Here is an 11,791-nt window from a genome sequence, read left to right on the forward strand (position 1 = left end):
TGGCGATGAAGGGAAGGATACTGGAGAGAGAGGAAGGAGAGGGAGGAGGAGGAGGAGGAGGAGGAGGAGGAGGAGGAGGAGGAGGAGGAGGAGAGGAGATAGGGGGAGACAACAGCTTGCTCCTGACCATGGCGGGAAGAAGGGGAGGGAAAGGCGAAAGAGAGGAGAGCAGTGGAGCAAAGGAGGAGAGGTCAGTGGCCTTGGGACAAGCCAACGTTGTTCCCTACATGGCGGCGAAGTATCATCTGTACAGCGAGGAGCGACCCTCTCCCAACTGCTCCTGCCTGCACCTCCTGCATGCAGACGGGCGAGCATGGCATCAGTGTTCGAGGAGGATTATGGAGTTAGAGGATCCAGCGCCTTGCTTCGCTCATCCCGCCAACCTCGGGGAGGAGGAGCTTCACCTGGTGTGCTATCGCATGCTCAAGACTGCAAGTCGCCTCCAGCCATCTGCCAGGGTCCATCACGACTTGGCGGTGCTCGTGCTCAAATTCCATGAACACCTCGATGTGTCGCTCACCCATGCTGTCAGCCATGCTCGCACCGCCTTGTCCAAGGGGCTGGAGGACCCGAGGGACGCGTGGCTGGTGCTGGCAACGAGCTGGGACGAGATGCGTCTGCCGAGAAGAGTCATCATGGCGCTCAGACGGTACCTGGACTTGAGCTGCAGTGGCGGGGACTGTCGGGGGGAGTTTGTAAGGGACGTGGTGCTGGACTTAGCGCGGTTGTGTCAGACTCGATGCGCGTGCTGGGAGACGTACAGGGAAGACCAGCTGCTGCTGCGAGCAACAGTCAAGTCTGAAGTATCGACCTGCGGCAAGAATGGAGGGGAAGCAACGGAGAGGATGGAGCAGAGGCTTCAGCCCTGGTTTCTGACGCTGTTCCCTCTAGCCCCCGAGGACGATCTGGGGAGCAAGAGGTGCCTGTCACGCAGACTGGCGGGGCAGATGAAGAGAGGAGGAGAGGAGTTGATGAGTGTAGGGCTGCCGGCGCTCGCTCCCATGGCGGGGAGGAGAGTTGTGTTGGGGTACCTTTCCAGTCACTTCACCCGGACCAGCTACCACGGGCTGATGAACGATGTTTTCAGCCGGCACGACCCGAGACGGTGAGGGAGGGGAGGAGCTGAACTTGTGCGAGTGACGAGCGGGGCAGGTTCGAGGTGAAGTACTTCGCGTGGAGTATGCAAGACAGGAAGGAGGAGGAGGCAGCACACAAGGGACTGACTGCTCTTGGACAGGAACCGTCCGTCTAGACCTGAGCTGCAGACGGCCATCGTCCCCTGCAACAGCACCCATCACCGCTTCGTCCTCCTCCCCCAGCTGGGCTCGTCCTGGGACGCGGCTCGGGTGATCAACGGTGAGAGGATTGACATACTTATCGACCTGCTCGGCCACCTACCCGTCCCCGAAGCTCGCAGGGCTCGAGAGGTTTCCCAGCTCCTTCCGAGGAGGCGCATGGAGCTTGACAGCAGCTGGGGCAGGTCGTCGCATTCGCCCCGAGCTCAACGGTGATCAACGCGGAGGGCTTTCATGGGACGACAGGAGACGACAATGTGCACTACAACCTCGTCGACCGTCACGTCGCTCCTCCTGAGCTCCGCTCGCTCTACTCGGAATCCTTCCTCATGGTGAGGCTCTGTTGAGATCGGCCCCCTCCTCCCCAGATCCCAACTGTCCTGGTTTCCCTCCCCTCCTCCTCCTCCTCCTCCTCCTCCCTATCCTCCATCTTCACCTCGTCTTCCTCCTCATTATCTCTTTCGCTGCTTTTGCTTTCGTGTCCTCCACTGTTCCAACCTGACTCTTGCACTCAAGATCAGCACATCCTTCCATGTCAACTCGCACGCCGCAAACTTCCCACACCTCGCAACGGATGGAGCTCTGCTGGACTGCCGAGCACGTGAGAGACTCTTCAATCTTTCCCAGCTGATGGTTGTCAACCGCCTGTCATAATTCCCACAGGTGGCAGTCCCGTGGAGAGATCGGGGGCAGCTGGAGGGGGGAGGCGAGCAGACGTCGGGGTACCGCATGAGTACTTCAAGATGTGAGGCTGGTGGGTCAACGGCCCGGCTGACTGCGTCCTGCCCTTGCAGAGACCCACCGATCCTGTGCTGCTGGCTGGGGCTCATCGCGCGGATGAGGACGAAGGGGGTGGAGGTTTCCCTCAACTTCCAGCAAAAGGTCCACCACGAGGAGGCGATCGAGAACCTCGTCTCCTCCGCTGGACTTTGCGGGTTGAGGGGAATGAGGGACTCCCTCCGGCTACTCGAGCCCCAGCCGACTCAGCTGGACTACCTGAAGCTGCTCTGCTCGGTGAGAGCGTCCTAGTGAGCTAGTCAGCGTCCTCGTGACCTGGTCGTGCTGCTCAGATGTCGCTCATGCTCGACACTCCTTCCTTCAACGCTCACACGACAGCCGTCGATGCTCTCTGGGCTGGCCTCCCCCTCCTCGCCGTGCCGCAGATCCGAATGGTGTACTCCTCCCCTTCCTCCCCCTCCTCCTCCTCCTCCTATTTCTCCTCCTCCTCCTCCTCCTATTCATCGCCGTTGTCAGGCAAGCAGGGTGACCGCCTCCATGCTGCTATGGTCCAACATGTCCGTCCTAGTCGCACGAGACCTGGTCGACTACTCGAGGACGGCAGAGAAGCTCCTGGGTAAGCGTGTGAGGCTAGGATAGCTGGGAAGGAGGAGGGGAAGAAGAGGAGGAGGTGGAGAAGAGGAGGAGGAGGGAAGGAGACGAGGAGGTAGGGAGGAGGAGGAGGATCTGAGATTTCCCGCAGGCTACCCAGATAAACTGTGAGCATGTCGGTTGTCATAGTATCAGACTTGATGACGATGGTGCAGGGCGTGGGTGCGGCAGAGCTTGAAGGATCAGACGAGGGACGGGGAGGGAAGGGGCAGGAGACTCTTCAACGTGTCCGAGTGGGTGACTTCCTTGGAGACAGGGTTGTTGATGTTGTTTGAAGTGCAAGGGCTGATGGGGAGGGAGGGGAGGAGATATGAGATTGTTGTACATTAAGAGCTGTACATGTGACCTCTGCTATGAGTCATGAATAAACTGAATGCATGCGGCATGATAATGGAAGAGGGCTACACGTGTCAGGAGACAGTCCTGTAGAGCGGCGTCCTTGGACATGAAGGCGATCTTGGATCTTCTATGAAGGAGCTTTTCATGAGATTGAACGGGCGGATGTTTTCAGCATCGTTGGAAGTCAGACACACCGGAGTTCTGACTACCGAAGGGGACCGAGGGTCCTGAAAGAGCTGGGGAGGATGTTTCTTCTTAGTGCTGCTAGTGATTCCCTCCTTTCCTCCTTCCCTCGAACGGTCTGCTGCCATGGAGTCAGAACCTTGGAGGTGCAACAAAGCTCTACCGTTTGCTCGCTTGTTCTGTTTGCTGCTAAATGAATTCCCCATGTTGTTTTCAGACAAGCTGGCAAAGAGTCACCGACGGAGAAGAAGCACAAGGCGACGAGGGAGAGGAAACGTCAATGGAACGAGCTAGAGAGAGGAGCCCAGGTAAGATGATGGCGTATACATGCTCAAAAAATATCATCATACTCCATACAAGAGTCAAGAATATATCGACTTAGATAGATGTCACTTAGAATTCAGACTCACGAATACAATCGTTGCATTACCTCCTCATTCAAATCCTTTCCCCCAACTCCCCTCCCCTCTCACCCCCTGCTTTCTCACACTCTACCCTGTAGTTCCAAGTCTTTCTTTCTCATTTTCTCCATCTCTCTTCTGTTCCTCCTCTCTCTTCTGTTCCTCCTCTCTCTTCTGTTCCTCCTCTCTCTTCTCTCCCTCCTCTCCCTTCTCTTCCTCCTCTCTTGCCCCTCTCCCGCTTGTATCCTCGTCTGCCGTTCAAGCTACCTCGTTTCAAAAAACTTTGTTACACGCCTCGGTAGGGTATGAGGGTGCAACCCTACTATTAGTAGGACCCTACCCTCTTTCTCAAAACAGCCATTGTTGTACCCTACCCTCTATTTTCAGACCAAATGGCATAAAATGACCCCTGGGTAACCACCCCTCCTACCACCCTGCTGTAGGAAACCGAGAAGGAAAAGTTCCAGCAAAGCGGACGATGGCTGGTTGGCTCGAAGGAGCGACAACGACAACGAGAAGAAACATGGGGCATGGCAGAGCTCAAGCTACCTATGACAGCATGCGAAAAACGTAGAAGTGCAACATCAGTCCGGTTGTGCGTGTGAGAGTTGGTTCATGCGGTATCATGGAGTGATTCAAAGAGAGAGTTAGAAGAACTTGTCTCCGAACCTGAGTTGAAAAAGTCCAGGACGACAAGAGAACATCCATCCGGGATCTGATGAGATGATGGGGCTACGAATCTAATCAAGATCAGCAGGAGAACGCGAACACGGTTATCAAGGTCATGAGAGTCAGCAGAGTCACGAAGATGGTCGTCAGAACAGCAATATACAAGAGTAGCATGCAGACACGTCATAATACCAGGCAAAGAGGGGAACTCTGTCGTGTTGAGCTCTGCAGAGCTACTTTTGTGCCTTACAAGCATGCTACAGATACAAAAATGAAGCTCTTGAAGCGAAAGTCACGCAATCAGGTAGTATATTGAATTCCCTCTCCCACGTCTCATCCCACCAATTTCTCCTCCCCCTCCTTCCCTTTCTCTGCTAATTCCCACCCCCCCTCCTCAAACTCTGCATATTCAATCGCTCAAATCTACCCCCTATTCCGAGGTCCAGTCGTGATGACCTTGGTCGTCAGCATGTCAGAAAGGTCTTTTCTCTCCCTCCCTCCCTCCCTCCCTCCCTCACTTCCTCACTCTATTTACACCTGCCTCGACTAACAGGTTTGGTTTCCTCAGTTAAGTTCCAGCAAAGACAACTTGGCCTTTGCTTCGCCCTCTCAGGGGGAGGGAAGGAGGAGGACGAGAAGGAAAGGACCACCTACTCAATTGGGTATGGCCGGACAATTGAAACTGGCCTTTGTGTGCTGCTTGAAATGTCTTGATGTTAGTTGCTCTGTCAGCCGACAGCATTGCTCTGTAAGAGTTCATCGTTTTGCATCCAACGCATACACCAGGTCAGGTCCGATTGCTCAACGTGGCTCCAGGGCAGTCGATCGACTGCATACCGACCACACTGTCGAGCGCTGTCAACGAACTTAAGCATCATCACTGTGAAACAATATTCGGGCAACCGCGTCGCCGCCCACATAGAAAGCAGCTCGTTCAGTGCCTTGATCACTCCGAGCTTAGTAAGTTGACGATTGCCCGACCTAGACTTTCTTCTTGCATCTCTGTCGTTGAAATGGAAGCACTCGGATCGTTGAATTCCATTACCGCACCTGGTCCAGTCCGTACTGTATCCGGACTGTATCCGACATTCATAGTCAGTGACTGTGACCACGATCAGCCCTTTTTGGCAATTATGCTCACATGCAGCTGAGAAAGATCACAATCGAGACCTTTCTTATGTCACTCACGATGTCACAAGTCAAAGTGAAGTTACCGATCAGTGCACATGTCCACATCTCCCACAGTTACGTTGCACACGGCGTTTGTAATGGCAGAAAGAAAATACAAAGTAAGGATTTGACCTTGGCATTTATTGAAGTCACTAAGAGATTTTAGCGACGAGACAGCAGAAGACAAGCAACTTCATGGCTGCGAAGCTACAATTTTTTTCAAATGTCCCACCTCGACTCTTTGACTTGGTGTAGAATTATAATACAATGCAAATGAGAAAGTTAGCTTTCTCTCTTATGAATAAAGGCTGTTCTCCAAATACTCGAGGGCTTCTTGGAAGAGCGAAGCGGATCCAATAGCAAGGTAGTAGCGGCTCGAAACGCCTTGGTCATGGTTGGAATCGGACTCTTCATCACTAGTGGTAGAGTTCTCTGAGTTCTCTGCCATGGTGTCGTCACTCGCTTCAGGCTTGGAAGATCTCTTTTTGCCTTTCCCACATCTCTTCCTGGAGTATGGCCAACGAGGCAGGCCTATCCTCCTGCAACCGCTCTTCAAGGCCGTGAGCGAAATCCCAAGATGTTTGGCCACTTCAGATTGCCTCATGTGGAAGAAAGTAGATACGAATTCCATGGTGAGAGTGACTTCGTCGTTCAACTTGTCATCCCCGCCGCGTTTCTTGCGAGGGATCACTTGTACAATCGGAACTCTTTCACTGACACGGGATGGTGTGCTGCTAGAATGCTCCACTGAATTGAAATACATGCTCGCCATATGTAACAAGTGCAGAACAGGCTTGACTAGAAGAAAATCAAAAAGATTGAGAAGAAGCTTCGTGAATCGCAAGTCGAGTTGTGGGCGCGATAGAGGAGGCAGAGGTGGAGGGGGTTTTTAGGGAGCGAGGTGCGCTAAGAAGTCGAGGGGAGAGGAGGATAAAAGTGGGGGAGAAGCCTAGAACAGGGATTCTCTAGTAAAGGGCTATTGAGACGGATGTCAGGGTGGGGTACTACGATAACCCCATTTATCCCTGCAAACTGGATCTATTAGGGGTGGGTAGTGATTCGACTGTTTCAGAATTCTAGTGGTGGGTCAGTAGTGAGAGCCTTCTTGGAGTCGGAGTGAAAGTGTGGTAGTAAAAAATTGGGCTTGTTGGGGGGTACGCCTAAAGGGGCAAGAGGGGGGTAGTGAGAAAGGTCGGTGCAGGTTTCAAGTATCACGGACTCCACCCTGTCTCTCCAGTGACCTCATGTCCTCGTGACTCCTGTAAGGCCCCCACCAACCTCTTAACCCCTTCAGGATCAGCTAAAATTGAAGTTTTAAAGGACTGAACTATTCCCGTAAGGGTCGAAGGAGGTAGATACGTACGTCCTCGTGATTTCAGTTATGATGCTCCTGAAAAAGAGCGATAATACATCGTTCCGGGTCTTGGGTAGCTCAAACGTTGAGATCTAAGAAGCCAGAACGACCCTATAAAATTCGACGCGTAACTGCGCCCATGTGACCGACGGGCATCGCAAGTTTGACGAGTTGCGGTACTGTTCCTTGACGGTTTCATAACCGTTATCATTCGATAAAATCAATTGCCCTTGCGGAGGTCAACTCGTGACAGCTCCAACGTGGGGAGGATATCAACCGTGACCATTCCCCCACTGCCCTGTCCTTACAGCCTCCACGCGGCGTACCGTGCCGTGACGACGGTGCCCGGCCATGACATCGGACGCGGCCGCTCTCCGGAAACTCGGGAATTGAAAGAGTCGCAACCGTCGAGCCCGGCGGCCTCGGAGGCTCATCAGGCCCTGAACCCTGAGGCCGAGTCCGGGGCGGCCGGACCCGGACTGACACGGTCCCGGAGCCTGAGTCCGGGCCGCCGGGCCGCCGGGCCGGGCAGCGGCGCTGCACGGTGCCAGGAACTCCGAGTCCGACGGTCTGATCGGACCGTTTCAGCCCTCAGGCCCTAGCCGACGGTCCGGCTTGCTAAGGTCCCCAGGCTCATGTCTGGACTCCGGGAGGCTTGGGTTTCACATCCTGAGCGTACAGTCTATTTCTCATGTGCTCCTCAATTCTGGTTTTGTGCGTCCGATCTTGCCAACGGTTACCATGACGGACCGTCGGTGGCAACTAAGGTACGGTCGATGTGATATCTCCGACGGTAGTGCGTGAGTACAAGCCTGAGTCTAACAAAGTACAAGTCAAAGCCAAACTTCTCACGATTCCGTCAGGCCCGGCGGGCCCGGGCGGTGTGAACCGGAACGGCGTGCTGCCGGGCCCGGGACCGCCGGCACTGTCCGCCGCCCGGACTGTATCGGACGGTCCGATCCGACGCCGGTCAGCGGCACTCGGAAGGCCCCGGCACGTCGGGCCAGCCACTCCGATTCAGTGACCCCGGCGGCAATTGACAGACGGCAATGATAGTTGGTTTTTTTATTCGAGAAGCACGAGAGGGAGAGGTGCAAACTGAAGGGGTGGGGGTCCTCAAGAATATGTTTTGTACCCCATTCAATCAACTTATAATAACCCCTCCATTATCGATTTATTTGTCTAGGGGTGGTGAACCCCGACCACCCCTACCATATCACGTGCTCATATTCCACCATGCTCATATTCCACCCACCATGGTCGTGGTGCAAGATTTTGTGGGAAAAGAGCGGTAGGGGTCATGACCCACTTCCAGTTCACCCTGTCTGCCCTTCGCGAAGAATTCAGCAATAGCTCCAGACTACCCCCTTGTTTCATCCACCCACCCCTACATCTTTCTAGTTTTGAGATCCTTATTGATTATCTATTTGGCTGAATTAGGAAATCTCACCTATATACCCCCAAAGTGTCCTCTACACCCCTCTTCGAGTACCCACCCACCAAATTGACAAACCCACCCCTCCTATTTCAATTCATTTTCAAAGTTCCATTTCCCGCCCTCGAGTACCCCCACCCCACCGTCTCACCACCCCAGGTTTTCTCTGCCTGCTCAACTGAAGAACACACGACCCCATCCTACCTCTCTGAATCTTTTTCTACCCCTACTGTTCTCTCCAGGACCCGTACATCCAATAATTTCACCCCTTATTATAGGTAAACTTTATGTTTAAAAAGGGGTGGGTACTGGAACATATATTTCAGTGGACCAACATCACACCCCCGTGACCAAGGAGTACCCCACCACCACAACTACTACCCGTACTTCGAAGACTCAGCAACGACCCCCACCCACCCCTCACAGCACGCTGCGCCGCGATAGTCAGAAGAGCGGCTGCGATGGCGGACGGGGAAAGGGAGGAGGAGCATGATGGGCCTGAGGAAGACGTCGAGGCAGAGGCACAAGTAGACTTCAAGCCTCTCATCGAGGTAAGAGCTCTGACCTGCTGGTTGACGGGCGGGAGGGCGGGAGGGCTGGAAGGAGAAGGTTGTGAAGGAAGCGGTAGAAAGAGGGTTCTTGTGTAGGATCCCGTTCGTAGAGGGTTCACAATGCAGAGAGGGTGTTGGAATGCGTGTTTGGTAAAGGTTCGGATGACTAGTACGAGGTGAGAGGACTTGAAATGTTTGTTAGCGCACGAGAGGAGCAGAGAAAACGTGGAAAGAGACAGGTGTCAGTTCGAGTTGCAGCCAAGAGGATCACGAGAAGCGATCGAGTGAATGTGTTTCGATGGGAGTGTTGGTGCGAAGAGACATGCAATGTCTTCAGGACTTTCTGTATAGCGATCCACACAATGGTGTGCGAAGGGAGCATGGCTTGTGCCTTGAGTTGTTCGGTTGGTACAAAAGTTCATGCTTGGGTTCGAATCGCTGAGGGCTTGCGTGTTCAAGAGCGATACGCTCAACTATTTAATTGTTGTCTTCTGGGACTCTCAGTGTTCCTTCCATGTGCAGCAAGAACAAATGTAGACAGCTGAGGGATGTTTGGTGGGATCGAACTTGTTTGTATGTTATTTCTTCGAGGAGCTCTTGGTTAATCGATCGCTCCTTGTTTCTGTCCCATCACATGTTCGCTGCAACTGCTGAAATTCTCGATCTTGTCTGTTCAAACGTTGACTGTCCCTGATGTCCAGCTTCCCCCCGAAGTTCAGACCAAGACTGGAGAAGAAGAGGAAGATGTTATTTTCAAAATGTACACCCTCCTCTCATGGTAGATTTGCCGGGTTCCATTTCCTGATGCTCGTCTGCCAGGCGAACAAAGATGTTCCGCTTCAACGAACCAAGCAAGGAATGGAAGGAAAGGGGAACGGGCGATGTTCGCTTCTTGAAGCACAAGGAGAGTGGGAAGGTGAGGATTGACGTCAAGGACGATGACTGGTTGACTGTAGCCTCAGATTCGTGTGCTCATGCGCGCTGAGAAGACTCTGCGAGTTAGGGCAAACCATCCCTGTGAGCCCTGAGACGTGAGTGGTGGAGAATTGACGAGCGTGCTCCCCAGTGTCCACCAACCTGGAGTTGAAACCTCATGCGGGAAGTGACAGGTGAGGTTCAGGAGGAGGAGGATGGAGGAGGAGGAGGAGGATGACGTGGCTTGTAGAGCCTTCACCTACTTCACCCCTGACTGGAGCGAAGACCCTGAGACCGGAGTTGTGGAGCAGAAGAACGAGTTGTTTGCCTTCCGCTTCGCCAACGCTGAGAGTGAGCCAAATGCCTCCTCATGGTGTAAGCTGACCAGCAGCGGCAGGTGCAAACAAGTTCAAGGAAGCGTTCGAGAAGTGCAAGAAGGGCGATACAGCTGACATGACCGTGATCAAGCAGGACGCAGAGGATGCTGAGAAGGTGAATGGTGAAAGGGTTTGACAGGCAGGTTGACTGTTGCTGACAGGCTGCTGAGAAGAAAGAAGACAAGAAGGAATGAAAGATTGATAGTTGATGTGTTAACTTTGCTTTGCATGAGGACATGGCTTGAATGCATTATTGATTTCCCATGTTCCCCACACAACAGTCCTCGCGATGATCGCGTCGCGCTTATCTTGGTTTCATCTGTCACCCTCGTTTGCCTTCTGGATCATCATGAGATTCGCGACCTGTCAGAGGGTCAGAGGAGGGACAGGAGGGAAATGTTGCGTCACAGGGGCGCGGACGATGCTCTTAGTGACCTGTGACCGTCAAGTTACACAAAACAGCGACCAACGGAGGGGGAAAGAATGAGAAGGATAGGAAGGAGCGATAGGAAGGGAAAGAGGAGGAGGACATACAAAGAGTTGCAAGGAGGGATGCAGGGCAACAGAGGAGGGACCTTCATGTCGTCTCGCAGGAAAGTCACATTCACGATCGTTTCTTCCTCGCCAAGGAGGCAGGAGGAGACATGGCTGAGAGGACAGCGATAGACGACTGTATTGTCGACCTGGTACAGAACGTCCCCTGCTTGTATGCCCCCAGTGACGGCCGCAGGACCTGTACAGACTTAGGCAAGGGAGGAAAGGGCAAAGGATGCGGGGGGCGCGAAGAGAGAGTGCGAGGGGAAAGGGGGAGAGGGAGGCTGAGAGGGGCAACGAACCTCCTGGGATCAAGGAGCTGACGAGGAGTGCACCGGTGCTGTCTGCTCGGAAGTTGACGCCAATGCCGCAGAGGTTCTTCTTGGTGAAGGAGAGAGTGTTGGTTCCGAGCTGCTGCTGGCTTGCAGGCTCTCGGTCCTTGTCGCTCCTGCAGTCACAGCAGAACATATTTGAGGGGGGAGGGCCGAGAAAGTTTGAGGATTGTGCGGCCTACGATGAGGTTCTTCTTGCCTGAGAAGTGTATTAGAGGGAGGAGGAGGAGGAGGAGGAGGAGGAGGAGGAGGAGAAAACAAGGAAGAGTTGGGGCAGAGATAGGATCGTAAAGGAAAAAAGGGAGAAGAATGGGGAGAAGAGAATTTCGAGCTTTCAGGGTGAAATGAAAGGAAGGAGCGAATACTTCATTTTACCTTCTCTGCAACTTTAGTTGACTTGTCCCTCTACTGCAAACTCATCCTGCTGTCCAAACATTCTCGTCAGAGCCACATCGATGTCCAGCTACATATCACGCGATCTGCTTCCCTACCCTTGTCCTCTACCCCCTCTTCAACACCCTCTTACATAATATCTCATGATGCAGACTGGCGTGTAGCAGGCAGGAACAAGAGTGAAGATCTCAAGGGGGTACGCTAGAATGTGCATGCGAATCATGAAGAGCAGAAAGGGCGGGAGGGGGATGAGAGGACAAGGAGGATGGAGGAGGGGAGGAGGAGGAGGATATGAATGCTCTGAATGGTTCTCGTGGGGAGCAGGGAGGACAGGGAGAATGATATCGAAGGAAAGGGAGGATGATATCGAAGGGGCAGGAAGGGTGGAGGAGGAGGCAAAGAAAGAGAAAGACGCTTACGAGGGGGGGGGGGGGTGGGGGGGGGGCGAGTAGTT

At 53.7% G+C, this 11,791-nt stretch overlaps 4 protein-coding genes across 4 annotated transcripts; 2 read left to right on the forward strand and 2 right to left on the reverse strand.

The window, feature by feature from the left end:
* Positions 1-128: 128 nt before the first annotated feature.
* GUITHDRAFT_115940 (hypothetical protein) lies at positions 129-2,973 on the forward strand (the record flags this gene model as incomplete). Its single annotated transcript, XM_005824892.1, has 13 exons — positions 129-724; positions 764-919; positions 1,058-1,105; positions 1,238-1,427; positions 1,481-1,627; positions 1,812-1,896; positions 1,959-2,040; positions 2,090-2,309; positions 2,366-2,469; positions 2,558-2,649; positions 2,776-2,791; positions 2,840-2,921; positions 2,968-2,973. The coding sequence occupies 13 exons, from the start codon at positions 129-131 to the stop codon at positions 2,971-2,973; spliced, it is 1,824 nt and encodes a 607-aa protein (XP_005824949.1).
* Positions 2,974-5,692: 2,719 nt separating this feature from the next.
* On the reverse strand, positions 5,693-6,365 carry GUITHDRAFT_154834 (hypothetical protein). The gene has a single exon (XM_005824893.1). The coding sequence runs from the start codon at positions 6,216-6,218 to the stop codon at positions 5,742-5,744; it is 477 nt and encodes a 158-aa protein (XP_005824950.1). The 5' UTR covers positions 6,219-6,365; the 3' UTR covers positions 5,693-5,741.
* A 2,326-nt stretch (positions 6,366-8,691) lies between these two features.
* On the forward strand, positions 8,692-10,344 carry GUITHDRAFT_154835 (hypothetical protein). Its single transcript, XM_005824894.1, has 8 exons — positions 8,692-8,786; positions 9,488-9,546; positions 9,606-9,702; positions 9,749-9,803; positions 9,853-9,895; positions 9,952-10,052; positions 10,099-10,193; positions 10,240-10,344. Exons 1-8 carry the CDS (start codon positions 8,697-8,699, stop codon positions 10,270-10,272), a joined length of 573 nt encoding a protein of 190 aa, XP_005824951.1. The 5' UTR covers positions 8,692-8,696; the 3' UTR covers positions 10,273-10,344.
* Positions 10,327-11,370, reverse strand: GUITHDRAFT_154836 (hypothetical protein; the record flags this gene model as incomplete). The annotated part of the gene is made up of 5 exons (XM_005824895.1): positions 11,320-11,370; positions 10,915-11,143; positions 10,654-10,811; positions 10,487-10,513; positions 10,327-10,441 (listed from the first exon to the last, which is right to left on the reverse strand). Coding segments are annotated over exons 2-5 (392 nt in total), but the record flags the coding sequence as incomplete, so codon positions are not given.
* Between the last annotated feature and the right edge of the window lie 421 nt (positions 11,371-11,791).

The sequence above is a fragment of the Guillardia theta genome (genome assembly GCF_000315625.1).
Source record: "Guillardia theta CCMP2712 unplaced genomic scaffold GUITHscaffold_89, whole genome shotgun sequence".
In the NCBI taxonomy this organism is placed as follows: Eukaryota; class Cryptophyceae; order Pyrenomonadales; family Geminigeraceae; genus Guillardia; species Guillardia theta.

Excerpts from the sequence above, each read along its gene's own strand:
- GUITHDRAFT_154834 (XM_005824893.1), bottom strand. The coding sequence starts at position 6,218 with ATGGCGAGCATGTATTTCAATTCAGTGGAGCATTCTAGCAGCACACCA.
- GUITHDRAFT_154835 (XM_005824894.1), top strand. The coding sequence starts at position 8,697 with ATGGCGGACGGGGAAAGGGAGGAGGAGCATGATGGGCCTGAGGAAGAC. Across the intron at positions 9,703-9,748 it reads AGCACAAGGAGAGTGGGAAG|ATTCGTGTGCTCATGCGCGC; the intron begins GTGAGGATTGAC and ends CTGTAGCCTCAG. Across the intron at positions 10,194-10,239 it reads ACGCAGAGGATGCTGAGAAG|GCTGCTGAGAAGAAAGAAGA; the intron begins GTGAATGGTGAA and ends TGTTGCTGACAG.